At 42.2% G+C, this 25,369-nt stretch overlaps 1 protein-coding gene across 2 annotated transcripts; it reads right to left on the bottom strand.

Annotated features, from left to right (window-relative positions):
• Positions 1-1,594: 1,594 nt before the first annotated feature.
• On the bottom strand, positions 1,595-25,111 carry GORAB (golgin, RAB6 interacting). Of its 2 annotated transcripts, XM_045838381.1 has the most exons (5): positions 24,976-25,111; positions 19,496-19,847; positions 11,877-11,978; positions 9,651-9,791; positions 1,595-3,349 (listed from the first exon to the last, which is right to left on the bottom strand). In XM_045838381.1, exons 1-5 carry the CDS (start codon positions 25,109-25,111, stop codon positions 2,893-2,895), a joined length of 1,188 nt encoding a protein of 395 aa, XP_045694337.1. In that variant the 3' UTR covers positions 1,595-2,892. The 2 variants fall into 2 exon arrangements, with proteins under 2 accessions (XP_045694337.1, XP_045694338.1); XM_045838382.1 differs by lacking the exon at positions 24,976-25,111 and having other exon boundaries at positions 19,492-19,624.
• Between the last annotated feature and the right edge of the window lie 258 nt (positions 25,112-25,369).

Here is a 25,369-nt window from a genome sequence, read left to right as displayed (position 1 = left end):
CGGCCCACGGACCAACCGATGTGAAAGCATTTCCCACGCGCAAACACAACCCCTGAATGGGTTCTACAGCAACATCTTCAAGAGGGAAGAGATACATCAGGAGTTTAGAACTGCACTTGTTGTTTGTTGATTTATTAATGATGGCCATTCCGACAGGTGTGAGGTAATATCTTATTGTGGTTTTAATTTGCATCTCTCTGATGGCTGGTGATGCTGAGCAACCTTTCATATGCCTATGGGCCCTCGGTACGTCCTTCTTGCAGAAGTGTCTGTTCAGATCCTTTGCCCATTTTTTAATTGGGTTGTTTGTCTTCCTGGTGATGAGTCACATGCGTTCTTTGTATATTTTGGAGACCAAACTCTTGTCCGATGTATCACTGGCAAATGCGTTTTCCCATACGGTTGGTTCCCTTTTCTTTTTGACGATGAACCCTAGTGTACTGTTGGTGGGAATGCAGAGTGGTGCAGCCACTGTGGAAAACAGTTATGGAATTTCCTGGAAAAACTAAAAATGGAACTGCCTTTTGAACCAGTAATTCCACTGCTGGGAATGTACCCTAACAATCCCAAGGCACCAATTCAAAAGAACTTACGCACCCCTATGTTCATAGCAGTGTTATTTACAATAGCCAAGTGCTGGAAACAGCCCAAGTGCCCACCAGTAAATGAGTGGATCAAAAAACTGTGGTACATTTACACAATGGAATATTACACAGCAAAAGAAAGGAAATTTTGCGACAGCATGAATGGAACTGGAGAATATTATGCTAAGTGAATTAAGTCTGTTGGTGAAAAACAAATACCATACAATCTCACCTATAAGAGGAATCTAATGAACAAAATAAACTAACCGACAAAACAGCACCACAGGCATGGAAACATGGAACAGAGGCGGGAGGGGAGTAATGGTAGAAAGAAGGGGAAGGGGGAAAAAGCAGCTGAGATTTGCTTTAATAAAAAAAAGGTTTGAACTGCAACTTGACTATCACTTTAAGTTTAAAGTGAGCTAGTCAGCCATCAAATTCCTCATGTGGAAAATAAGATAATTACATCAGATGACCTGCAAGGTTCCATCCATGTCACTTATGTCCTGGTTCTCACTTCCCCATATACCTTATGTGATAACTTTTTTAAAAAAGATTTTATTTAGTTATTTTTAGAGAGGGGAAGGGAGGAAGAGAGAGAGAGAGCAATATCAATGTGTGGTTTCATCTTACTTGTGGCCCCCAATGGGGACCTGGCCCACAACCCAGGCATGTGTCCTGACTGGGAATCGAACTGGCAACCCTTTGGTTTGTAGCCCGAGCTCAATCCACTGAGCTACGCCAGCCAGGGCTGGTAACTTCTTAAAGTCTTACACTGACTATTCAATTGTACCTATCTGTATTTGGCCAGTATTACAGAAGCTTGTTTAGTGATGAATTTGCCCTAACAGAGGTTCACGCAGAAATAGATGACTGCATACGGTCATGGCGATTCAGGACGCATTACTGCCACACACTGCCCAAGAATATATACTTTAAAAAAAAAGGAATACATACTAAGCTGTGGAATTTTTTTGAAAGGTAAATGAGAGACCACATTATGAGTGCATCAGACTTGTTTATTCCTTAGAAAAATAGGGGCATATTGGACAATGAAGCTTTTGGTGTTTACGTATGTCACTCATACATAAAAACAGCACTACCTACACAAATGCCTCTGTTTAGAGAAGTCAGTGATGGAAAGCTACATTTCTAGGTCAATAACATCATATAAAAATACAGAGCTCATCCACATTATCAGAAAATAATATCCTTAAACTAATTTAAAAAATCTTTTTCAGAGATTACTATGGATACAATATTTGTCTTTATCCTCTTTTATTTCTTTTTAAGACTTAAAATGCATGACTTTACTGTTTGGAATTTCTAATCAATCAGAACTGAATGTAATATTCACAGATTTTGTGACAAAGTTGCAATACTTATTTGCATATTCACATACAGCACAATGTAGTGGTCAAGTATTAGTGATGATAAACTACTAAAGCAGTAAGAAAGTCATCATTTTAATTATTTAAATGCTTTATGTCAGGATAACTTATGTATGACATATAAAACACATATTTATAGGAAATATTAGAAAGAAAATGTGTTTTTTTCATAATAAAATGTAGCAAGATTTGCAGCCTCACCACAGAAATGCTTTCACTAATTTGACCAATGTGATTAAAGGAGACAATATGTTAATAGTAAAATTATACATATGACATATTTGTATGTGCATATGTTTGTGTGTGTCTACTAATCAAAACTCAGGTTGTAAACTAAAGCCACTTAAGAGGCAAATTGAACCCAACAGTAATGTTGGCTTAAGTTGTCCGGTAATTGTGAAGCTGTGTTTCCAATTCTAGTACGATCCAAAGAGGTAATAATCTAGTAAGATCCAAATACTACTTGTTTTCTGTTTCTTGCTCTCTTTTTCACGTTTAATTTTTGCGTCTCTTTACTGATGACATACATAGGGTTCTCGGTCTCAGCACTTCTGCTGGAAGTTAAATGATTTTGATGAGGTGTTATCAGTTTTCAATTTACTTTTCTTTATTTACCTGGTCTAGAAACACTCATGGCCATGTAGTTTTTCTTCTACCCTTTTAAGTCACTTGATTTTACCCAAAATAAGGCTACACTAAGGGAAATGGACCAACATTAGGGTGAACTATGCCCCTATGTATAAAATTATCATCATTTGCGTCTTTGGAATGGCCAAACACGTTAGCATAAAACTAATCACAGATCCAAAAATTAACGCTGTTTGACAGGGGCCCTCTTCACCAGAGGTCGCAGCAGAGCCACAACGGAGGGTCTACCGAGCACTGCGTCCAGCAGTGGGGAGAAACGACACCAGTGCTCACGTGCTCGGGGCAGCCGAGTCGTCGCTGACAGTCGCTCTCGCCCCCTGACTCGGGCAGTCTGGAGCGCGCAGGGGAGCGCTCTCGGGACTTTCACACTGTCCGTCCACCTTTGGGGAAGCGGCTGGTGCCTGATGCCTTGTGTTCTGGGCAGACCCTAAAGCCGCACTCTCCCCAGAAGGCTGCAGTGGTCTCTCTCCATGCACCTTGTGTTTCCCTGCTTCTGCCTCCTGTTCGTGCAGCAGTCTCTCCACCTCCACGTCAAGCTCCAGAGACTCCTCATCAGCCTGGACATCCAGCTGCTGCATCAGCTCCTCCAACTTCTTGGCCTTGCGGAGCTCATTCTGCTGTATGATCGTGCAAAGGTGCTCGGTGAGCTGCTCCTTAATGTCAGTCTTGCGCTGCAGGTCGAGCTTGGCTGTAACATACTCCGCTTCCACCCTGTCAAACCGCTTCCTGTAGGGACAGGTACAAAGAGGGCCCATTAGTTCTCCATGGCAGAAAGGAGGGCTGAGAAGCAACAGTTAAACTCCAGAATTCAGAAACAATATATAATGAAGATATGGCTATAAAGGCTTTATGAACTCTTGTCTACACGTTAAGAGAAACTAAAACTAGGCTGATGCTGCCAAAACTTCCACCCCATCCACACTTGGGCTCTCCTAGTGTCACAACGCTCATCTGCACGCATTTCCTCCTTCCAAGGTGGTGCTTAAATGAAAGCAGGCTAAGGGGGTTAATCCAGTGGTACGAAAGCTCTGAGGGGGAGAGCCCTCATTCGCAGTGTGTTGATTTCCGTGGTGTCAATACCACCACCGTGGCCGGTTTCAAGCTACCCATGTGACTGAACGCAGAACTGGGAAAAGACGCACCAGATCTGCTCTCAGGAACCAGTGAAGCTAGCTCCGGCACACATCTGGTTACGTCTGTGTGTGAGTGGTGGGACAGGAAGAGACGGAGAAGGCAGAAAAATCAGTATCTCTGTTATTTAAGTTAAATGTATTGGGGTGACATTGGTTAATAATCACATTATATAATACAGCTGCGAACTTGCATCCCATGCTCCCCACCGGAAGTCCAGCCTCTTCTGTCACCATGTATTTGACCCCCACTCCCCCTTGCTGCCTCCCTCCATCCTTCTTCCCTGCTGGTAAACAGCATTCTGTCTACGGCCGAGTCTTCTTGTCTTGCTTGTTGGTTGCTTTTTGTTTTATGCCCCACTTAGAGTGAAATCACATGATTCTTGTCCTTTCTGCCTGACTTATTTCACTTAGCATACTTTCGAGATCCATTCAGGTTGTTGCATATGGTAATATTTCATATTTTTTTATGACTGGGTGCTATTCCATTTATGTATGTACCATATCTGCTTTATCTAATCATCCAACTGAAGTTGTTTTCATGTCTGGACTATTGTGAATAAAGCTGCAACGATCACAGGGGGACATAGAGCTTTACCAGTGAGTGTTCTCAAAAATGTGGGGGTAGGTGCCCAGCAAAGGGATGGCGGGGGTCATAAGGTGGCTCCACTCATGTTTGCAGAAATCCCTGAGTGGAGGTTTCCGCAGCGGCCGCGCCAGTCTGTGCTCCCACCAGCAGCACACAGGGTTCCCTTTTCCTCACATCTTCTCCAGCACCTGTCGTTTCCTGTCTTATTGATAAGAGCTGTTTTAACAGGTGTGAGGTGGTATCTCATTGTGGTTTTGATTTGCATCTCTCTTGTAGCTGGAGAGGCTGAGCATCTTTTCATATGTCTGTCGGCCATCTGTATGTTTTCCTTGGAAAAGTGTCTATTCAGGTCCTCTGCTCATTTTTAGCTCCATTTGTTTGTTGTTGTTGTTGAGAAATCGCTCTCTCTCGATTAACGGGTTAGAAAAGGAAAACTCTTGTGGAGAAGGATAAGGACAGTGACCTCTGGGATCTGGGGGAGCCACAGCTGGCGGCCACACTGGACGCAGCACGATGGGAGAGCTGCAGCGCTCTACGGAAACCTCGGCGTCTGCGCAGGGTGAGGACGTCTCTGATGTGATGAAGTGCCCGTGGGGCTGCCTCTCGTCGCCTAGAATGACCCAGTTTGTACTTGCCTGAACCTCTGCCCTTCGCAGAGCGCACGGTGCTGGGTCACCCCGTGAGCCCTCAGTTAGCCTGCGGGTTAAACGTTCTCTGCAGTTGGCAGTTTACCTCCGTTCCAATCAGAGATGCCTCCGTTCTAATCGGAGACGCCTCCGGTCAGCATCCTGAGACCAGAGCAGCCGGGTGCCCGTGGACAGGGTCAGAGCCTAGGCCCGCAGCGACTGAAACGCCGGTGCAGTGACCCCCGGTAGTTTCTTCAACTGAGCGCTCATCTGTCTGCAGAATGGCAGCGAGCAAAGCACTTCCTCAGAGCGTAAAGGATTGTATCGTGCAACTGGGGCGAGTGTCTGGCCCAGTGCCGGCAGGTCCTCAAGACACAGAACTTCCCCTCCAGAGCACCAGGATCAAAAAGCACCAGCAGTGTATCACTAAACATGTATCTAAAACTAAAATTATGTAAGCATCTGGTGTTTAAACTTGAGAACTTTTACCTGGCATTCATTTATCATATTTCCTTTTTCTGACTGTCATCTAGAAAGTATAAGAAGGAGAAAGCTAGGTGTTTTCCCATGACCCTGGAGGTTAAGAGAACTGTTCTAGAGGAGCTCTGCTGGGTGTTGGGCCCCGTGTTCCCGTGCCGTGCAACACATCCTGCGTGTGAATGCTCTGGCATCAAGCTTAAGAGCTCTGGCAACAGCCGCTACAGGTGCGTGAATACGTACCCCTTTCACCCCCACCCCCACCCCCCTTCTCTGCACGTATGTGGTCTCCCTCAGCCAGTCAGAGTCAGGTAGGAAAGATCTACCGGCTGGGCTCATGAATGCTGAATTGAAATGAAGATTTGCAAATTGGTCCCTAGGTTTCCACTGATCTTTCACCCTGGATAAATCACTGAAGATTCTGCATTTTGTTTATTTATTTAAGTCCTCCTGGCCAGAAACATGCATATATGTTCTTGTACAGAGTGATTTATGTTTAGAATATTGGTTAGTTTCACAAGCTGCACTCTGGGCCGGGGGGCCGGGGGGCGCACCAAGTCAGTGTGATGGCACAGTCTGGGACAGAACAGTAAGCGCATCATGCACAATACAGCAAGAGACACTGAGCTGCAATGTAGTTGAAGAATCATTTCGTTATTTTAAAGGGACACTGAATGACTTAATGAATGTTATTTATAGGATTCTAGAAACTCTCTTGGTTTGGGTTTCCCTGAAATTAAAAACAAAAACAAACGAAAACCCCCGACAAACTCAATTGTTAACCCTTGGCACGCCATTGGGTTCCATGGTCCACTTTCAGTTTTCCAGCTCCTTTTATGAGCAACTGTAACTGTCTGTAAGGATCAACAAACCATGCTTGTTTTATCCTTTCTCAGAAGTCTTCCAGAGAACAAAGAGAAAATTTACTTATATTTTAAAAAGTAGACTGAAACGAATCATAATTTGCAATTATTACATGAGTCCACTGGATTTTTTAAATAAATTGAAGGCACATTATCGGATCACTGAGATGCATTTCTCATGTATCTTGACACATTTGCCATTTCACCACCCTAGGAAGTATTTCCTTGTTACTCACCAATTATCCCCATTTATGCTAAAAAATTAAAATAATACGAAAAAGGGGAATGATGAAATGACCTAAAAGGATGATGATATAATGGAATAAATCACTGTCGATTAATTTTCTTACTGTGTTGTCCAAAGTATTACATCACCTTTCAAAAAGGTATGAAAGACTGGAAACCCCCATCTGTAATCTGTTCTCAGCTTTCACTGAACACAGCTGAGAATTAATATATTTTTTTTATTTTCTGTCCTAATGGCAAAGTAGAGAAAATGAACAGATGAAAACATTTCGCAGTTATTACACAAATCAAAAGGTAAATGTGGTGGGCTAACACGTGACCCCCAAAAGACACTCACTTCCTTTTCCCCAGCACCCAGAAGGAAGAGTGACCCTGGACGTCCCGCACTGCTTTCCGGGAAACGCAAGCGTCAGTTTCTGCTGTTCTAAGACCCCCCCCCCCCACCACCCGCCCCCCGCCCCCGTCTGTGGTAACTTGTTACAGCGGCCGCGGGAAACCAACACCAACGCAGACACGCACTGTCCGGACTGGACAGTGAGACAGGTCGTGTGAGTGAGAGCTCAGCACACCGGTCTTCAGAGAAACACGCCCAAGATGAATTTTCTCAACTCAAGAATCAATCAGTGAAGAGAGGATTTTAAAAAGAAAATGTTATTTTCATAGTTAATCACTCAGTATTTTACAAGTATCTGGACTGTCTTGTATTGCCACATTCTTTCAGCCTTTTATAATAAGTTTTGGAGTCAAACAGCACTCGATACAAAGCAGTTTGTGATGCTTATGTTCACATTACAATTTTTCCCACAATCCCTTCCATTCTTACTTCTGTGAATTATTCATAGAATGACTTGGAATATGATGCACATACCTGTGTGTGCACGTGTATGTGCTTGTGTGCGGGGCAGGGTCCACTGAACATGGATGGCAACCAGTGATAATTGTTCTTCCCGGTACATGGAGGGTTAAAGGAATGTTCTACATGCAGCCGCTCTGAGTTTTACAAGCTGGCCTGCACAGCATATGGCCGCACTGTCATCGTCGCTGCTGACAGCGGCGGCGGCGGCAGCAGCTCTGGAGCTGCCTCGCCCGAGTGCTGGTCTCCTCGGGGCTGTGTGCCCTGACACGCATCTACGGAAGCCTGTTTTCCGGGGAACTCCAGGACGTCTGTGGACACGGCACCGTCCCAGGCCTATACAACCATACTTAAAAAAAAAAAATCAAGGAAATCTCCCACAGAAATGGACTATCCCGGGGATCACAAGAAATCTAGACCAGAATGTTATATCACCAACCTATAATTTCTCAATAACCACAGATATAAATTTAGAAAATTTAATCTTTTGCATGAACAAAATACAATGCTGGTCCTAGCCACAACTGTCTATGAGGTTTTTAAAAATAGCCTCACACATGCAATACAGATATTCACATACCATGATGTCAATATCAGTACCATGAAAAATTGTCATTTCAGCTTGAGGTGTAAAAAAATTTACATGGTAAGTTTTTTATTATGTAAGAATTTACATCCCTGGCTGGCGTAGCTCAGTGGATTGAACGCAGGCTGCGAACCAAAGCGTTGCAGGTTCGATTCCCAGTCAGGGTACATGCCTGGGTTGCAGGCCATGACCCCCAGCAACCGCACATTGATGTTTCTCTCTCTCTCTCTCTCCCTCCCTTCCCTCTCTAAAAATAAATAAATAAAATCTTTTTTTAAAAAAAGAATTTACTAAAATTTCATTACAAGTATTTCTACAATATGGGACTTTTTCTCCTTTAACCAGTAATTCCACCTTCTCTGTGGTTCTCTGAAGGCTAAAACTATGACATTTTTAACATATAATTATTTGATGGACGAAGGCATCCTTCTCCAGCCTCCTGTAGGATGGAATTAAAACAAGCAGATGATGTTTCTGTTGAGGTATCCAGAGTAATATGAATTATTCATATAAAGGGCTACAATGGCAAAAAAAATGTTCCTCTGGCAACCTTAACTTACAGAGAATAAAATGTGCTAAACATCTAGACTTAGTTTAATCTTAATAAAATCTTGGTCACCTCCTTAATGACCTTATTAGTAGAAATCTGGAACCTCTAGTTATCAGCTACTGATGGCATTAATTTAGGCAACCCATTAAGTCTAACAGCATATGGTCAAGCAACAATTACAAAAATCACAAGGACACCACAAGCTCTTTCTTAAACAATAAACAGTGAATTAAAAACCACAATCAAGCATTTCCGCTTTATTAAATTGTTATATAAACATTCTGATGCTGTGGTTCACCCTGGACTAATGAGGCATTCTGATTGATTTCTAGTGTTACAGAGAAAGATGCAAAACCGAGTCATTAACACAGCATTCCCTTGTGAAAAAAGACAAGCCAGGATGATTAAAGCAATGTTGAAAGGACTGAAAACCCTGAAAATTGGACTTAATTTTTTGCCTTTTTATCTGCTTGCAAAGTTCATGTAATTCTTTACATGTGTTAGTTCATTTAAAAACTACTCCACGATGATTTTTTCTCTTAAAAAATGCCAATGGCTGAAACCAAGAAAACACGTGATAGTGAACTATTTACACAGAATATAATCGAAAAGAAAAAACTTAAAGCTTTCAAGACACACTGGTATTTTCCTTAAAGTACTCATAGATTTTAAAAAATAAACTAGATCTTTTTTTAATGAAAACTGAAATGAGAATGAGGCTAATCACTAAGGAGCATCTCAGACAATCAAAATTTCTTAACAGAAAGAGCAGAAACTTGGTCTTAGAACTGTGGTTTGGGGGCAAGTCTTCCAGATATTTGCAGGGTCCCAAATGTTAGATACCTGGTGCACTGGCAGGAAAGACTCAGATGCAGACAAATCATGCAGAGACGCTCTAACGAGAACATGAGCGGTACGGCGACGTGAAGGGAGACCTCATGAAGAGGAGACACACTTACCACCACTCCCATAACAGGCAAAAATACAGCACCTGATGTGCTTGTTATGAGGTGGCAACGATGATATACAAAAACGGTGCTGACCCAGCTAGCAACGAACTTTAGTTCAATGGAACTGCTTGTTCAGAATCCAGTTTCCCCAACTCACCGAGCATTGGAGTAGTCCAGACTGGCCTGGTCGATCCGGTTCCTGAGGATCCCGATGTCCGCTGACACCATGTCGTCCAAAGCCTGCAACTCCTTCTGGACCCGCTTCAGTTTCAGGGTCTCTGCCTGGGTTCTTTTAGACCTGGAAGAGCAGCAACACGAATGGAGAAAGAAAAACATTTTAAAATCATGTATCCATACGGTCAGTGTAAGTGAAAAAAAGCAAGCTACCGTATATACAGTATGAATATAATGTATAATTTCTTTTAATTAGAAAAAACAAGAAAAATTGAAATCAAATGCTGGTAACATTTTGGTATATCTCTAAGACTGCATTTGCACTTCTTTCCCTTATTATTTCAAGTTTACTATTAGTATATACAATTTTCATACATGAGGGGAAAAGATTTAAAAATAATCAATAGTTCAGTTGTAGGTCTGTATTCATTCCATAAGGACACGAATAAGCTCTAAAGGAATATATCTGTATTTTCTTTACATTGGAACATCATTGAACATAACTTTCCAAATCTCTAGTCTTAAATTCTTCTCACTACGCCAACATTTTTCTTTGTTTGATATCTAGTGGATACCAAGAACAGAGGCCTACATCAAACACCATTTCTTTATGTCTAAAAACATCTATTTGGCTTTAACTTCTGTAGGACTCATTTCCCCAAACTTTTATTCCTTTGAGTCCTGTTCTTTAGGCAAAACTACAGGTCCTCAAAATTCTTCTTCATGGAGCTCAAAATCAAGCACTTTTTTTTTTGTTTAAAAGCACATCCAATCACCATCTCGGTCCCCTCATCACTCCCAAGTGTATTAGGCACTTAGAAATAGAATAAACAAAGGCAAAAGCCAACCTTTAATCATGATTTCACTCATTTCAAAATTTCACACACATTCTCACAGGAGAATAAAACTCCCACATAAAACCACTACACTGCAACTTACAGGTCTCCGCTGTATTTATGCACTTACCCTTGTTTGCCGCCTATAGAAGTTAACAGTGTTGCTCTTTTACTACAAGTACTGGGCTTCACTGTCCACTTATTAGTAATCTAATCAGCTTACATCAGTGCCTCCTGTCTCACATGGAAAACACGTACAGAACACATGCTAAGCCTGTAAAATTTGGGGTCAAATCCACAGTAAAAGCCTCTAGAACCTGCTCCATACTGAAGACTGCTAACATGCTTTCTAATAATCACTTTTCAATAATCATGGTCCCCCCCCACAACATAAATTCAGTAAGTAGTAGTATTTCCTAAGTTTCATGAAAGATCAAGGTAAACCAGCAGGAGGAAAAAATCATTTTCCAATACATACTGCATCTGCCAAAGAGGTACAGTGTGTAGTGGAATTGCTCTTCCACCTGCCCGCCTGTCCCTCCATCCGTGTTCCTTCCCCTCCCTGACACTACGTCAGTTCCACTCCACAGCTGATGTGCCAGGCTTTTCTGGCAATCTAAAAAGAAAATGCCATGGAATACTTGCTTGCATTTAGTCCTCGGTGTTGTCCGTCGCTGCTTCATTGACTAAGCTTGGTTGCCTAGGCCTCCGCAGGAAGAGTGGGTGAGGGGACGGGACGGTGGTTCGAATGGGAATGGTGCTGTTCAGGGCCAGCGCAGTGCAGGGAAGGGAAGGGGATCTCGGACACACTGCCACTGGGCGGAGAGAACGGCACAGTACGGGGCAGTGCACACCCGCGACCCGAGTCATCGCTGAGAGGTTAACTTGTACCGCGTACTCTTCTACCAGTGAGGGCAGGGTGAATTATTTAAGAAAAACGTCCTTAGGAAACACAAGTACAAGTCACTTATGTGCAACAATCTTCCTCTTCCACATGTTAGGTGACAAAGGCCCCTAAGTATCAAAACGAAAACCTGGACTGGTGGTTAATTTACTCGCACTGTACTGACAGTTCTTCATTGTTCCCTTATGAATGCGGAGATGGTTAAAACTGAAAACACTGATGTTGATCCTAAGTTGTAATTGCACCGGTGTCAATAAATTTGTTACGATCTATGGCTAAAAAGTCCTCCTTACTAAATTAACACCAGAATGTCAGTATGATTTATAAAGCATCATTTATTTAGTCTAAAAAATAATGGTTGTCAAGAAAATGTCAGTCTACTACAATGGACATGGGAAAGCAAAAATATAAAACATGGTAAGAGCTGGCCGCACATTGCAAACCACCTCTCCTGGTTCAGGTGCCTCACCTTTCTGCAATAGCTTTAGCCAAAAGAGCTTTCTTACGTTTATTTTTCTCTTCCATTAGCCGCTGTTCTTGTTGGAGGATTTCCCAGCGAGACTTTTCTTGCCTAGGGAGCAAAAAAGTGTAAAAATGAGTTTCTGAAACCTCACCCCACACCTTACCAGTCTCAGTCCCCTCTGTATAAAATTTAATCAGCCAGATTATGTATATATTTTTTAAAGTCCTGTTAAAAGGAACCCATCTGCAGCTCATTATTTTGTTCTAATAGAAACAAAGACTATGATTTGAAGTAAAGAAGGCTTACATAAATTGGCCCTTTGAAATCCATTATATGTATATAACCTAGGAACCCACAAACTGGAAGCCAGAATAGAGTGGCATTTTTTAGAAGTACAAAGAAACTTGTGTAAGTTAATTATGTATTATATGCAAAATGGGAAGTAAAATAAATAGGTCTGTAGCTAATGTCATGTTATATCTTTCAAAGTTCTTTTAAAAATCACTTTAATGATTTAATCATTAAATCAGTTTATATTCTTCATTCTTGGGCACATGGAACATATTTATAATAACTGCTTAAATATTCTTTGCCTGATAATTCCCATCATTTGTGGGTCTGTTTCTTTTGATGACTTTCTTCCTGGTTATGTATCACAATTTCCTGCTTCTTTGTATGCCCAGAATTTTTTTATTTTTCTCTAGACTGAATATGCATTTATTTTTAAATTTTTAACAAAAGATTTTCAATTACAGTTGGCATACAATATAATACTAACTTCAGGTGCATTGCAGTAGACATTTATCTAACTTACAAAGTCGTCACCCCAATAAACTGAGTGCCCATCTGACATCATATACAGTTATTACAGTGTTATCGACTAATATCCCCTATGCTGTGCTTCACATTCCTGGGACTATTTTTATAACCACCAATTTGTACTTCTTAATCCTTTCATCTTTTCCACCCTTTCCCTCAAACCTCCTCCCATCTGGCAACCATCAATTCGTTTTCTGTTATCTATGAGTTTATTTCTGTTGTTTGTTCATTTGTTTTTTCAGATTCCCCATTTAAGCGAAATCACATGGTTATCTGTTTTTCTGTCTGTCTTATTTCAGTTGGCACAATACCTTCTAGGTTCATCCACATTGTTGCAAATGGATGAGCAATATTTTACTGTACATAGGAACCACTCTTCTTTATCCATTCTACCGATGGACACTTAGGTTGCTTCCATACCTTGGGTACTATAAATAATGCTGCAGTGAACATAGGTGTGCACATGTCTTTCCATATGAGAGTCTTGGATTTCTTTGGGCAAGTAGTTGGAAATGGAATTGCCGGACCATATTGTAGTTCTATTTTTCTTGGTCTGAGGAATCTCCCCTCTTCCATAGTGGATGAACCAACTTACAATCCCACCAACAGTGCATGCAGGTTCACTTTTCTCCACATCCTCACCAATACCTGTTATTTGTCTTACTGATAATAGCCATTCTAACGGGTGTGAGGTGTTATTTCATTGTGATCTTAATTTGCATTTCCCTGATGATTAGTGATGTTAAACATCTTTTCACATGTCCACTGGCCTTCTGTATGTCCTTTGGAGAAATGTCTACTCAGATTCTGCCAATTTTATAACTGAATTTTAAAAAAATATTACATTGTATGAGTTACTGATATACATTGGATATTAACCCCTTATTGGATGTACCATTGGCAAATATCTTCTCTTATTCAGTAGGCTGGCTTTTTGTTGATGGTTTCCTTTACTGTGCAAAAACTTTGTTGTAGTCTCATTTGTTTTCTTTTCTTTTCTCGTTTTCCTTGCCCAAAAAGACATATCCAAAAAGATATATTACTAAGAGCAAAGTCAAGAATTTATTGACTGTTCTCTTCTAGGAGTTTTATGGTTTGGGGTCTTACATTGAAGAATTTAATCCATTTTGAGTTTATTCTTGTACATGATGTAGGGGAGTGATTGAGTTTCATTCTTTTGCATGTGTATTTGTCCAGTTTCCCCAAAACCATTTATTGAAGAGCCTGTCTTTTTTACATTGTATATTCTTACTTTTTAAAAAAATATATTTTATTTTTAGAGAGAGGAAAAAAAGAGGGAGAGAGGGAAACATCAATGTGTGGTTTCCTCTAGCCCATCCCCTCACTGGGTGCATGGCCTGCAACCCAGGCATGTGCCCCAACCAGGAATCGAACTGGCAACTCCTCAGTTCACAGGCCAACACTCAGTCCATGGAGGCACACCAGCCAGTGAGGGGCTATTCTTTAGTAGCTTGTTATTTAGCCTTCATGTGCTTTTCAGTTTTACTCTTGTAATTAATTTCTAGTTCCATATCACTGCAATCAGAGAAGATGCTCGGTATTACTTCAATCTTAAATTTATTGAGACTTGTTTTGTGGTTCAACACATGGTCTATCCTGGATAACGTTCCATGTCCACTTGAAAAGTGTATTCTGCAGCTTTTGGATCAAAATATCAATGAAATCCATCTCATCTGCCGTCATTTAAGGTCACTGTTTCCTTGTTAATATTCTGCCTTGATGATTTATCCACTGATACCAGTGGTGTGTTCAAGCCCCCTACTATTACAGTATTTCTGTTGATTTCTCCCTTTATGTCGATCAATATTTGCTCTATATACTTAGGTTCTCCTATGTTGGGTGCCTAGGTATATTTATGAGAATTATATCCTCTTGTTGGATGGACTCCTTTATCATTGAGATGTCCTTTTTTTTGTCTCTTGTTACAGACCTAGTTTTAAAGTCTATTTTGGCTGACATAATTATTGTTTCCCCAAGTTTTCTTCATTTCCATGTGCAAAGTTCTTTTTCCATCCCTTCACTTCTAGTCTGTGCATGTCTTTCAATCCAAAGTGAGTCTATTGTAGGCAGTACATGTGTGGGTCCCGTTCTTTTATCCATTCAACTACCCTATGTCCTTTGACTGGGGCATTTATTCTATTTACATGTAAAGTAATTATTGATAGGTATGTGGTTATTTGCCATTTTCTTGCCTTCTGATTGTTTTTGTAGTTCTTCTCTGTTCCTTTTTCTCTTTCTCTCATTTTGTATGTTGATGGCTTTCTATAGTGTTGTGTTCTGATTCCTTTTTTCTTGTATATTCCTTATATTTTGCTTTGTGGTTACCTCATGCTTCTTATATACCAAAGCATGTTTATAGCAGTTTAAGTTGATGGTTGCTAAAGCTGTAACACAGTCTAAAATCACTACAACTTTTACTCTCCTCCTGTTATTGTCATTTTTTTTTACTTTTTTTATGTGTTTATGTGTAATTGTAATTACACAGGCTCTTTCTACTTTTGCCTTTTAGCCTTTGAACTAGCTTTACAGTTGGCTGACCCACTGCTTCTGCTCAGTGTTTGCCTTTATCAGTGAGAATTTATTTCTTTCCTATATTTTCTTACTCATATTTTTTATTTTTTTCCTACTTAAAGAAGTCCCTTTGACACTTCTCGTAATACTGGTTTAGTGATGGTGAATTCCTTCAGCTTTTTTTGGTCTGGGAAATTCTCTCTCTCCTTTGATTCTCAGTGAGACTTGCTGGGTAGAGCATCCTTTGTTGTAGGTCTTCACCTTTCATCACTTTGAATATTCCTGCCAATCCCTCTGGCCTGCAACATTTCTGTTGAGAAATCACCCAACAGTCTTGTAGGAGTTCCCTGGTACATAACTGGTTTTCCCTTGCTCCTTTTATGATTCTTTGTCTCTCACTTTTGGGGTTGTAATTATGATGTGTCCTGCTGTGGGCCTCTCTGGGTTCATCTTGTTTGGGACTCTCTGTGCTTCCTGGACTCGTCGGTTTCCTTCATTAGGTTAGAAAAATTTTCAGTCATTTTTTTCTTCAAATAGATTCTCAGTCCCTTGCTCTCTATTTTCTCCTTCTGACACCCATATGATGTGAATATTGACACACTTGATGTACTCTCATAGGTCCCTTAAAACTGTCCTCACTTTTTAAAAAATTCTTTTTTTCTATTCCACTTGGGAGTTTTCTGCTACATTTTCTTCCAGATTGCTGACTTGATCCTCTGCTTCACATAATCAGCTGTTGATTCCCTCTAATGTACTCTTCATTTCTGACTGGTTCTTTTTAATGGTTTCTCTGTACTTGTGAGATGCTCACTGAGTTCATCTATTCTTCCCTTAAGATCACTGAGCTCCCTTTAGCCAGTGTTTTGAACTCTGTATCTGGTAAATTGCTTGTCTCCATTTTGTTAACTTCTTTTTCTGAGGTTTTGTTCTACTCCTTCACTGAGACATGCTTATCTCCTCATTTGCCTGCCTATCTGTGTTTGTTTCTATGTATTAGGTAGAGCTGCTACGTCTCCCGGTCTCGGCAGGGTAGCTTATGTAGCGGGTGTCCTGTGGGGCGCAGTGGTGCAGTCTTCCTGTTCATCCGAGCTGGGTGCTCCAGGGATATTCTCTGTGTGGGAGTGTGTGCTCTCCTGCCGTAGTTGAGCCTTGACTGCTGCTGGCACATCAGTGTACCCACTGACTCTGAGGCTTACTGGCTACAAGGGCCAGCTGGGCTGTGGTGCCAGCTAAGTTCAACCTTCAGGAGTATCGTTTGTGGAGTTAGTTGGGTAATGCTCTGGTGGTCTGAAGTTGGTCACTGGTCGTGTTAGTTCTGAAGCCTCTTTGGAGGAGCTCCATTAGGCCAAGGTCAGCCTCCACTTGCACTTGGCTTGGGACCACCTGTTCAAAGCTACAAAGTGACCTGCAGTTGGTTGATGTGCTCAGGTTGGAGGTGCTATAGAGAGGCTATGCTGCAAACTGATGCCGATGCCACTAGTGCCAAACTTGGGACCCCTTGGAAGACACCATGATGTGAGCTGAGTTCAGTCCCCACTTGTGCTGGGTTTGTGGCTGCTTGATTGAAAGTATGTTCTGAGTCAACACTGGTTGCAGCTTCTGCCAGGCAGGGCCTGGGCCACTTAGCAGGGTGTACAGGGCATGCTGAAGACAGCTTCTGCTCATTGATTGTGGACATCTGAGGTTTCAAGAACGCCAACAGCCTGAGCTGAGGCAGGCAGCTAGCGTGGCAAAGCTGCTGGGAGCTGCACAGGCCAGGCACGTAAGCTGAGTGAGATGAGGTCTCAGGGGTTCGCCAGAACAGGTGGACGGTACTCTATCAGGAGATGGTTGAGCCTGCATGTGCCATGCTTGACGAAGGAACAATGGCACCTGCCAGTGCTTGTTCCCAGAGAGAGCTGCCCCCTGCTCTTCTAGTCCTCACCCAAAGCTGGGAAATTACTTCTTCCTTGCATGTCCTGCCACTCTTCAAGCTGCTGCCCCTGCAGGCTTAGAGCAAGTGGGTCTGTGAGTGAGCAAGCCTGTGCACAGACTCAAGAAAGCCTGGGACTCCAGAAGCCCTCCGTCTCACTTGGGTACGTCCCTGCTGGTTTTCGCAGCAAGAAGTTGTGGGGGCTCCTCGTCCCAGCACTGCTGCCCTGGGATGGAGAGCTGGTGTGGGGTTGGGACCCCTCACCTCCAGTGGGGACCCTCCACAGCCTGGATATCCCTCCTGATTCTCCTGAACTGCTGTTCTATGAGTGTGGGACCTGCCTGTTCCGCTCCTCTGCCCCTTCCACCAGTCTACTGTGTCTTTTTCTTCATCTCTTTAGTTATACGAGTTCTGTTCAACTAATTTTCAAGTAGTTCTCAAGGGTAACTGTTCTGTACTTTAGCTGTAAGTCTGATGTAGTGGTGGGAGTAGGTGAGCACAGTGTATATGTAACTCCACATCTTGACCAGAAGTGACTCAGAGTTTTCTGTAATGGAAGTCTCCACCACGTAACATCCTTAGGACAATAACCAACTTTTAATTCATTCATTTTCTTTCAATTTGCTCACTTCTTTCCAGCTCTTAAATATTTTTAAACAGAGTGAAACATTAGGAACTAAGAGTTGAATGCTAGGCTAAGGAAAAACTTCAAAGATCTGAAAACACGAATCCTCTTCCACTCTGTCAAATTCTGAAAGTGAAGAACTGTATTAAAGTGTCCTGAGAACTCATCAACGTGATGTCAACTCAAATTAAACAAGCTAATGACAGAGGTATTTCATTCAAAGATATTGTCATTTCTTACAGCCATTGTATGAAAAATCTCTTTCCCAGCCTAGTAAGCTCTTCTAAAACGATCCTTTTCTCTCCATTCCTACAGCCTGCACCTTAGTGCTGGCCAGCACTGGTCCTCTCTCATCTCTCCTTCTGCACGCACCTCCTCACCAGGAGCCTTAGCCCCAGCTCACCACGTACCCGCTCCCAAACATCCTGCAACACAGACACCTGGATTCTCTCTCCCCATTTTCTGACCAGCGTCTCTCCCTTCAGAGGGTGTGGTGGCACACCACTGCTGGGAACCGGCTAGGCAGGGATCCTCTGCTTTTAAGTCCTTCACTTTCTTAATTCTTTGCTATTCTCTGGCCTACCCCTTCCCTCTTCCAGAGAAGTGAGAAGTCCTCTCTGAGCATTCTTGGGAACACAGCTTTCCTTTCCCCCTCTTACAGCCTCAGAATTTCTCCTTTCCAACAACAGTTCCCGAGATTACATGTCTTCTGTGGAAATTCTCCCAAGTACCTAAGAATAATTTTCCATATGACATTCGATCTAAATTGCCCAGCTCAATGCAAACCCAGCTCCCACTTGTCTCAGGCCTTTACTGGTAAATTGTACTTAAAGACATTTAAATGGACACATTTGTTCAACACTGGGCTCATGCATCATGTAGCTTTGTGTCTCCTGTCAAAATAATTTCTTGGTTATAAACCCCAGGGAGGTGGAAGTACTGTAAAGTCACAGTACGGAATCTGGATCATCAGAGGTTAAAAAAATAGCTGAGATTAGAAAAAACCTGTAAAAAGAAAGACTCAGAAAATGGAAAACAGAAACAAATACCACCCTTTCTTCCCTATGAGCAATGAACCCGCAGGAAACAAATAACATATTAAACAGATATTAAAGCATAAGTGATATAGTAAAAAATGTGATTGTATGAATTTACAAGTCATAGAATGGCAATTTTCACAAGGATGTGGCTAAATGCTGGAAGTGATTTAAATACAATTTAATTAAGAACAAAAAGAAATCTAATGGTGCAAGCGAATTATTTAATCAGTACCCTCAATTTCCTACACTCTCTCCTTTGACCTTCCCTACGTGTCTCCTCACAAGTACTCTCTTCTGGGCCAGTGCAGATGCACCACTCTGCAGAGGAGTACTACACACATAAAAATGTTTCCGGGAAATGTAAAGGTCGTAGCCTTAGGATTCAGACTTTTTTGTGAGTCCCAACTCGACTGCGTATTAGTTGTGTATTGGCTTTGGAAATACAATAGTTGTTCTAAGCCCAAAATAGAATTTGTCTGTAAAGTGAAAATAATGAACTAAGTGACATTAAATATTTAAAATGCCTAACACTTACTGGTTTATAATATATGTAGGTGGTAGCTATATTTCTGACAACTTATCACATTTCCAGGTTAGAATATAAAACAGAAAATGTTAAAACTACATTTCTTCAAAGCCCAATGGGGAAAAAAAGGTAAAATGGAAAAAAATCTCATGGATATATAGACTTACTAACAATTCCACTTTCTTTTTCTCCGATTTGCTATCTGAAGGTAGAACCTCAGCACTTCTGTGACCGTCATGGGAATTTTCAAGTCCCAGTTCCCTTGGTTGACTCTCAGTACCCTGTGGCCTCCCATCACCAACGGGAGGGGTGGGCGTGAGAGGACTAGGAGCAGTAAGGGGAGGAAAATGTGGCTTTGGATTCGAAAGTCTCTGTTGTGGCGCCAAAAGCAGCTGCTCCGGAGGTGACGTGGCTGATCCATCTCGCAGCCCCAGTTTTTGGCTCTGCTCTTGAAGGGCTTTTTCTCGCTGAAGTTGTTGTCGACTTTTCTTCACAGGGGGACGCCGCTGCGGTTCAAAGAGGTCTATATAAAAAAGAAAAAGAGGAAAATTCCTCTGTGTGAATAGCAAATAATTATAATTTCTCTAAGAAAATAAAGGATTAATACTAAACTTTGATAATTCTACAAGGTTTTTGCCCCTTCTCTGTCTTAAAAGCCCAAGGAAAAACAGCCATCTTCCCGCAGAGTTCCAACAGTCCCTCCATCATACTGTTAGTATTTAACCAAAACTGCCCTAGTTTTCAGTTTATCTTCAAGGAAATCCATTTGTCTGTGAGCAACGCCTTAGGATACAGAGCAAAAGTTCTTTTTCAGTTTGATTTGATAATCATCAAAAGTATCAACTAATCTGACCAAGCTAGGTAGACAAATTGAATTCTCTGATATGTTTTAAGTTTGATTTATGGTTGTGCCTGCTCTCCTGAAATAAATTTCAAATGAGCTTTACCTTTCTTAAATTTCAACAGATCTTAAGGCAATCTGATACACAGGAAACCACTATACACAAAGTATTACTGAATGAAGTGTCTGGCGTCTAGGAACGTTAGTTTACCCTGAATTGTTCTCCTTCGTCTTCCAGAACAGTCCAAGGTTGTGCTCCCCACAGTCCAGCTGGCTTTTAATCAATGTGTGCAAGCTAGCTTTAACAGTGGCCTGATCGAAGCAATAGAGGACGATAAAACGATTCTTGAGAATTTTTTAAAAAAGAATTATAAACTGAGTAATAGTACTTATATTGACCTTTGAAGCCGTGCAAATTTGTTATTTAAATTTTCCAAAGCAGAGTTAAAGGTTCTGGGGTCACAGTCCAAGTTGCTTTTGTTCAGCTTGGTAACCTGGGGCAAGTCCATTAATTATTCCATACCTCAGTTTCCTCATCTGTCAAACTGGTTGAAAATGACCTGCTCCACCTAACTTACAGAGTTGGCATACGGGTGAAATGGGATGGGCAATGAAAACATTTCTAAAAGATAGATGGCTATCTAAAGTGAAGTGTTATTACTGTTGATGTCAGCCAGAAGCACAAAGCAGCCTCCTGTGCCCTGGCAGAGGAGCTTATTACTCTTGCTTGCTCATCTGCACGCAGACCGTCAGAGAAAACATCACTGGGCGTGCTCACCTCCCAGCTGTCTTCACTGGCTGAACTAGTGGTGCCGCTCGGACGCTGTCCTTCGGCTTCCATTTTACTTCACATCCTCACAGAATCTACCTACCAGATTTACAACACTAATTTTTAAACTCTCAAGCAATAAACGAATCAGGCCACTTAAAACACATGACAAACAAACAAACAAACAAACCTCCTGAAGCTAATAAGCTATCATAGCAAGGTGGCAGAATACAAAATAAATATGACAAAGTCAATTGCTTTTCTATGTACCAGCAAGGAATAAGTAGAACTGGAAATTAAAATCACAAATACCATCTACATTAGCACTCAAAAAATACTTAGATATAAATCTAACAAAATACGTACATGAGCTATATGAGGAAAACTACAAAACTCTGATGAATTAAATCAAGAAACTAAAAAAAAATGGAGAGATATTCCACGTTCATGGGTAGGAAGACTCAATATTGTCAAGATGTCAGTTCATCACAACTCCACTTATAGATTTAATGCAATCCCAATAAAAATCCCAGCAAATTATATTGTGGACACTGATAAGCTGATTCTCAAGTTTATGTGAAGAGGCAAAAGACCCAGAACAGCCAATACAATACTGGAGAACAAAGCTGGAGGACTGACCCTATTTGACTTCAAGACTTACTGTGAAGCTACAGTAATCAAGACAGCAGGTATTAGTGAAAGACTAGGCAGATAGATCAGTGGAACAGAACAGAGGGCCCAGAAACAGGCTCACATAAATAGTGTCAACTTCTCTTTGACAAAGGAGCAAAGGTAATACAATGGAGCAAATTCTTTTCAATAAATGGTCCCGGAACTAGACATCCACATGCAAAAATTCAGACAAAGACCATAAACCCTTTAGAATATAAGAGAAAACTTAGATGGTCTTGGGTATGGCAATGACTTTCAATACCAAAGGCACTATTCATGAAGAAGATTGGCAAGCTGAACTTCACTAAAATTAAAAACTTCAGCACTGAAAAAGATAATGTCCAGGGAGTGAGAAGACAACTGGCCAGACTGGGAGAAAATGATTTGCAACAGACACATCTGATAAAGGACTTCTGACTTTCTGTCAGCAGACTGGGTATGATGAATTAGGGTTTCAGTATGTTCTTGATCTGCAATTCTCTGCTTATTGATGGTGATAAGCATCTCTTCATATCTCCTTTTCTAAGAAATGTCTACTCATGTCTTTTGCCATATTTTCTTTGGCTTCTTGTATTTTTCGTTTATCAACAACAACTGGAAAACATAAAGCATTGTAGCTGCACTGCTTCTTTTATTTCTAATTTTTCAGTATATATGTCAAGTGTCCAATAATATGTATGTCACACACACGCATACACACAAATGTACCCTGTATGGATTATAAAGAAGTAACAATGCAGTTTAGCAAATAAAACATGATTATAGTAAATATAACTGCCATTCAAGAATAGAACATTACCCACTTATTTGAAATACACAAGCTAATTGTATATCGTGTCTTCTAAAGTCATATGACCTGCTTTTGCCAAATGAACTAGGAGTGACACCTGCCATTTACTGGTGAAAGTATTTTACTGCCAATGCTTAATTCTCAGTCTTCTCCTCCTCCTGCCGTGGTGGGCTCCTCCTACACGACAGCACCAGGGCATTGTGTGGAGCGGCCATGTGGAGCAGAGTCACCTGCCAACCCATGGTAGCCACAAAGCTGGAGTAAAGTAAATCTGGATTATTTTAAACAATTGATATTTTAGAGCTATTTGTTATTGCAGCTTAACTTGGCTTAACCTGATTTCATAATTACCACTACCTTTGAAATTCCCTATGTATTTGCCACTCCTTGCTTCCCCTGAATTTTGTGTTTCGGTCCCTAGATTTTCTTTACAGATTTTCTACATTCCTAAAACATACCTGCCTGTGTGATTTTGACCTTCTCTGAAAGGTTAGCAGACTATATTTTCTCCTGCAACTTGCTCTTTTCATACATTGTTTTATGAAAGTTATACATGTTAATTCACGTGGCTACAGTTCACATATTCCCACTAGCTGTATAGTAGCCCACTGGGTGGTTATACCACAATTTATTTATCCACTCTTGTTAACGAACATTTGGTTTATTCCCAGCTTTTCAATATTATAGTGTTGAGAACCTTCTTGTTCTCCACCATTGCACATATGGGTTTCTCTAGTTATTTTCCTTATTTTTGTTGGTAACCAATTTCACTTTCATAGATTTATATTTTAATGGTTGGAGAAGAGCTAGAAGGAGCCTTGAAAAACAAAGACTCAACACTTCTAGTTTCACGAATGAGGACTCCAAGACAAAAAGATTTAGAGGCAGAGCTGGATGAGCCACATGGCAATCACTGTGTTTGGCTACGAGTTTACAAAGATGCCAAGACATTTCCTCTTCCTCAAGGTGACCTCAGACTAGTGAGTGGGTGTCTGTGCTCTAGTGTCTGGCTATGAAATGACAGGCTTTGAAATCGAAGTCCTCCCACGCCCTCTCTATCCCAAATTGCAGAGACACTGAGAAATGTACTTCTACATAATCAATCTATTATTTAATTTAGAGTTGGACATGAAGTCTTCTCCCCCCAGCAAACTCACCTCTGCCAACACATAATCTCTGTGATATCCAAGCGCCACCCAACCGCGCCCCTCCCCCCAGAGTGAGGGTCCTGCTCCCTCGCAGCAAGCTCTTGTAGGACATCTCCTATCGCATTCTATTACAGTTCGTCTCCTTAGCAGACCACAAACTCCCTGAAAGCGGGATGAGGCCTTGTTCATCTTAGCAGCCCTGCTGCAGCAGCTGGTACCTTTAACTTCAGGTGGGACAAGAAGCAGAAGCACTTGTACTCACATCTAAGTGAACGGATGTTCAAAATACAGAACAAGAGAATTTGGTAACACCAAGCAAGACAGAGTCAGTTAATTACACACTGCATTACAACGTTTAAGTTCATTTGTAAAGGCCTCTGGGCCAGTCAAAATTTCCTCAACCTATGTAATCTACACTGGCCCCATGTTTCTAATTTACTTCTTTTTCCACTTGTCAGCCGCGGCTTATCCTCACATCCATGCTAAAAACGCACAGCCCTACCTGAGCAATATGCAGTATTCTCACCAACTCTAAGAAAAGGCACGCCAGGGTTTATTTAATTTTCTCCAAGTGCACAGAGTATAAGTTTGGTACCAAGAGTCGAGTGAACTCACGTAAGTTGTGTGCACTACCGGGATCACCAAACAGAAGTTTTTGAAGTTTCAACCATCAGCAAAGCCTACTTTATATCACCAAGAGTTTCTCACCAAGTATCAACACACTTAATTCCTTCCTTAAAAGATAACAAAATAGTACAAGTCCATTCGATGATTACTCTCTAAAGCCAGAGAGAGAAACACAAGATTTCTGGATTATACCAAAGCAGTGTGTGTGTGTGTGTGTGTGTACACACTTACTTATTTCACATCTAACCTCTCAAAGGCCCCTTTGGTTACTGGCTCTCAAGGGCTAGAAAGAGCTGCCCAAATCATCTGGCAACCAGCAGCGGACGCAAGAGTCCAGATGTATTACGAAAAGCACCGACGTCCTGCGCGAGGACCCCGTGCTCTCCCTTTCCCGGTCACTGTCTGCTGCTGTAAACTCATCACAATTCTCACGTGGTGGGTGCCCCTCCTCCCTGCACCCTGACCCCAACCTTCAACCCCGGATCCACACTGCAATGCTCGGCCCGGCTACAGGCTCACCTCCTCCCCATTCCTTTTACAGGAAGAGGGGAAACCCCGCAAGGGATCCCCGAACTCTCTTTTCCCAGAGCAGGTCCCAGCCCCGGGACGGCCCCTACCAACACGGCTCCAAGCGCGTCCACCTCGGGAGCCCCCCGTCCTGTCTGCCCACCTGCGGCTCCATCCCGCAACGCAAACACCTTTCCCTCTTCCCCGCCCCCTTCCCCTCCACAGCTGCAGCCCCGCCCCCTGCCCTGACAGACCCCAGAACTCAAGGTCCCCAGCAGGTCCTGCACGTCCTGTTACCTTTACTGTGCTTTAGTCGCCTCAGCTCCTCCTCAGAGAAGCCAGCCCAGGCCTGCGCCATCCGCCCGGGCTGCCAGCACCAGAGAACGCCCGCACCGCAGAGCCCCCGACTGCCAACGCGACTGCCCAGGCACATCCGGGTTCTTCCCCTGAGGCGCCGCTCAACCAATCAGCGCGTCGAGCGGACCCGAGGCCCCCTCTTCCCTGCGGCAGGGTCCTGGTCCCGCTGAGGCTGCCCACCGCAGTGCCGGACAAACTGCCTACGGAAGGAAGCCTTGGCCGCACGGACATTCCTTCCCTTCCCTCGGAGCCGACTCCCTCCGTCTCCCGTCTGCTGTGATTGTGGGGTTAATCTCTTCAAGAGCTAAGGGAGGAAAGGGCGACGGGGGTCAGG

This window comes from Phyllostomus hastatus, unplaced genomic scaffold, assembly GCF_019186645.2.
Source record: "Phyllostomus hastatus isolate PE091 unplaced genomic scaffold, TTU_PhHast_1.1 phas_contig_283, whole genome shotgun sequence".
NCBI lineage: Eukaryota > Metazoa > Chordata > Mammalia > Chiroptera > Phyllostomidae > Phyllostomus > Phyllostomus hastatus.
The sequence above is the reverse complement of the archived record's forward strand: the minus strand, read 5'-3'. Positions and strand labels throughout refer to the sequence as shown.

Excerpts from the sequence above, each read along its gene's own strand:
- GORAB (XM_045838381.1), bottom strand. The coding sequence starts at position 25,111 with ATGTGCCTGGGCAGTCGCGTTGGCAGTCGGGGGCTCTGCGGTGCGGGC. Across the intron at positions 19,848-24,975 it reads GCGACTAAAGCACAGTAAAG|ACCTCTTTGAACCGCAGCGG; the intron begins GTAACAGGACGT and ends TTTTTTATATAG. Across the intron at positions 3,350-9,650 it reads CTGGACTACTCCAATGCTCG|GAAGCGGTTTGACAGGGTGG; the intron begins GTGAGTTGGGGA and ends CTGTCCCTACAG.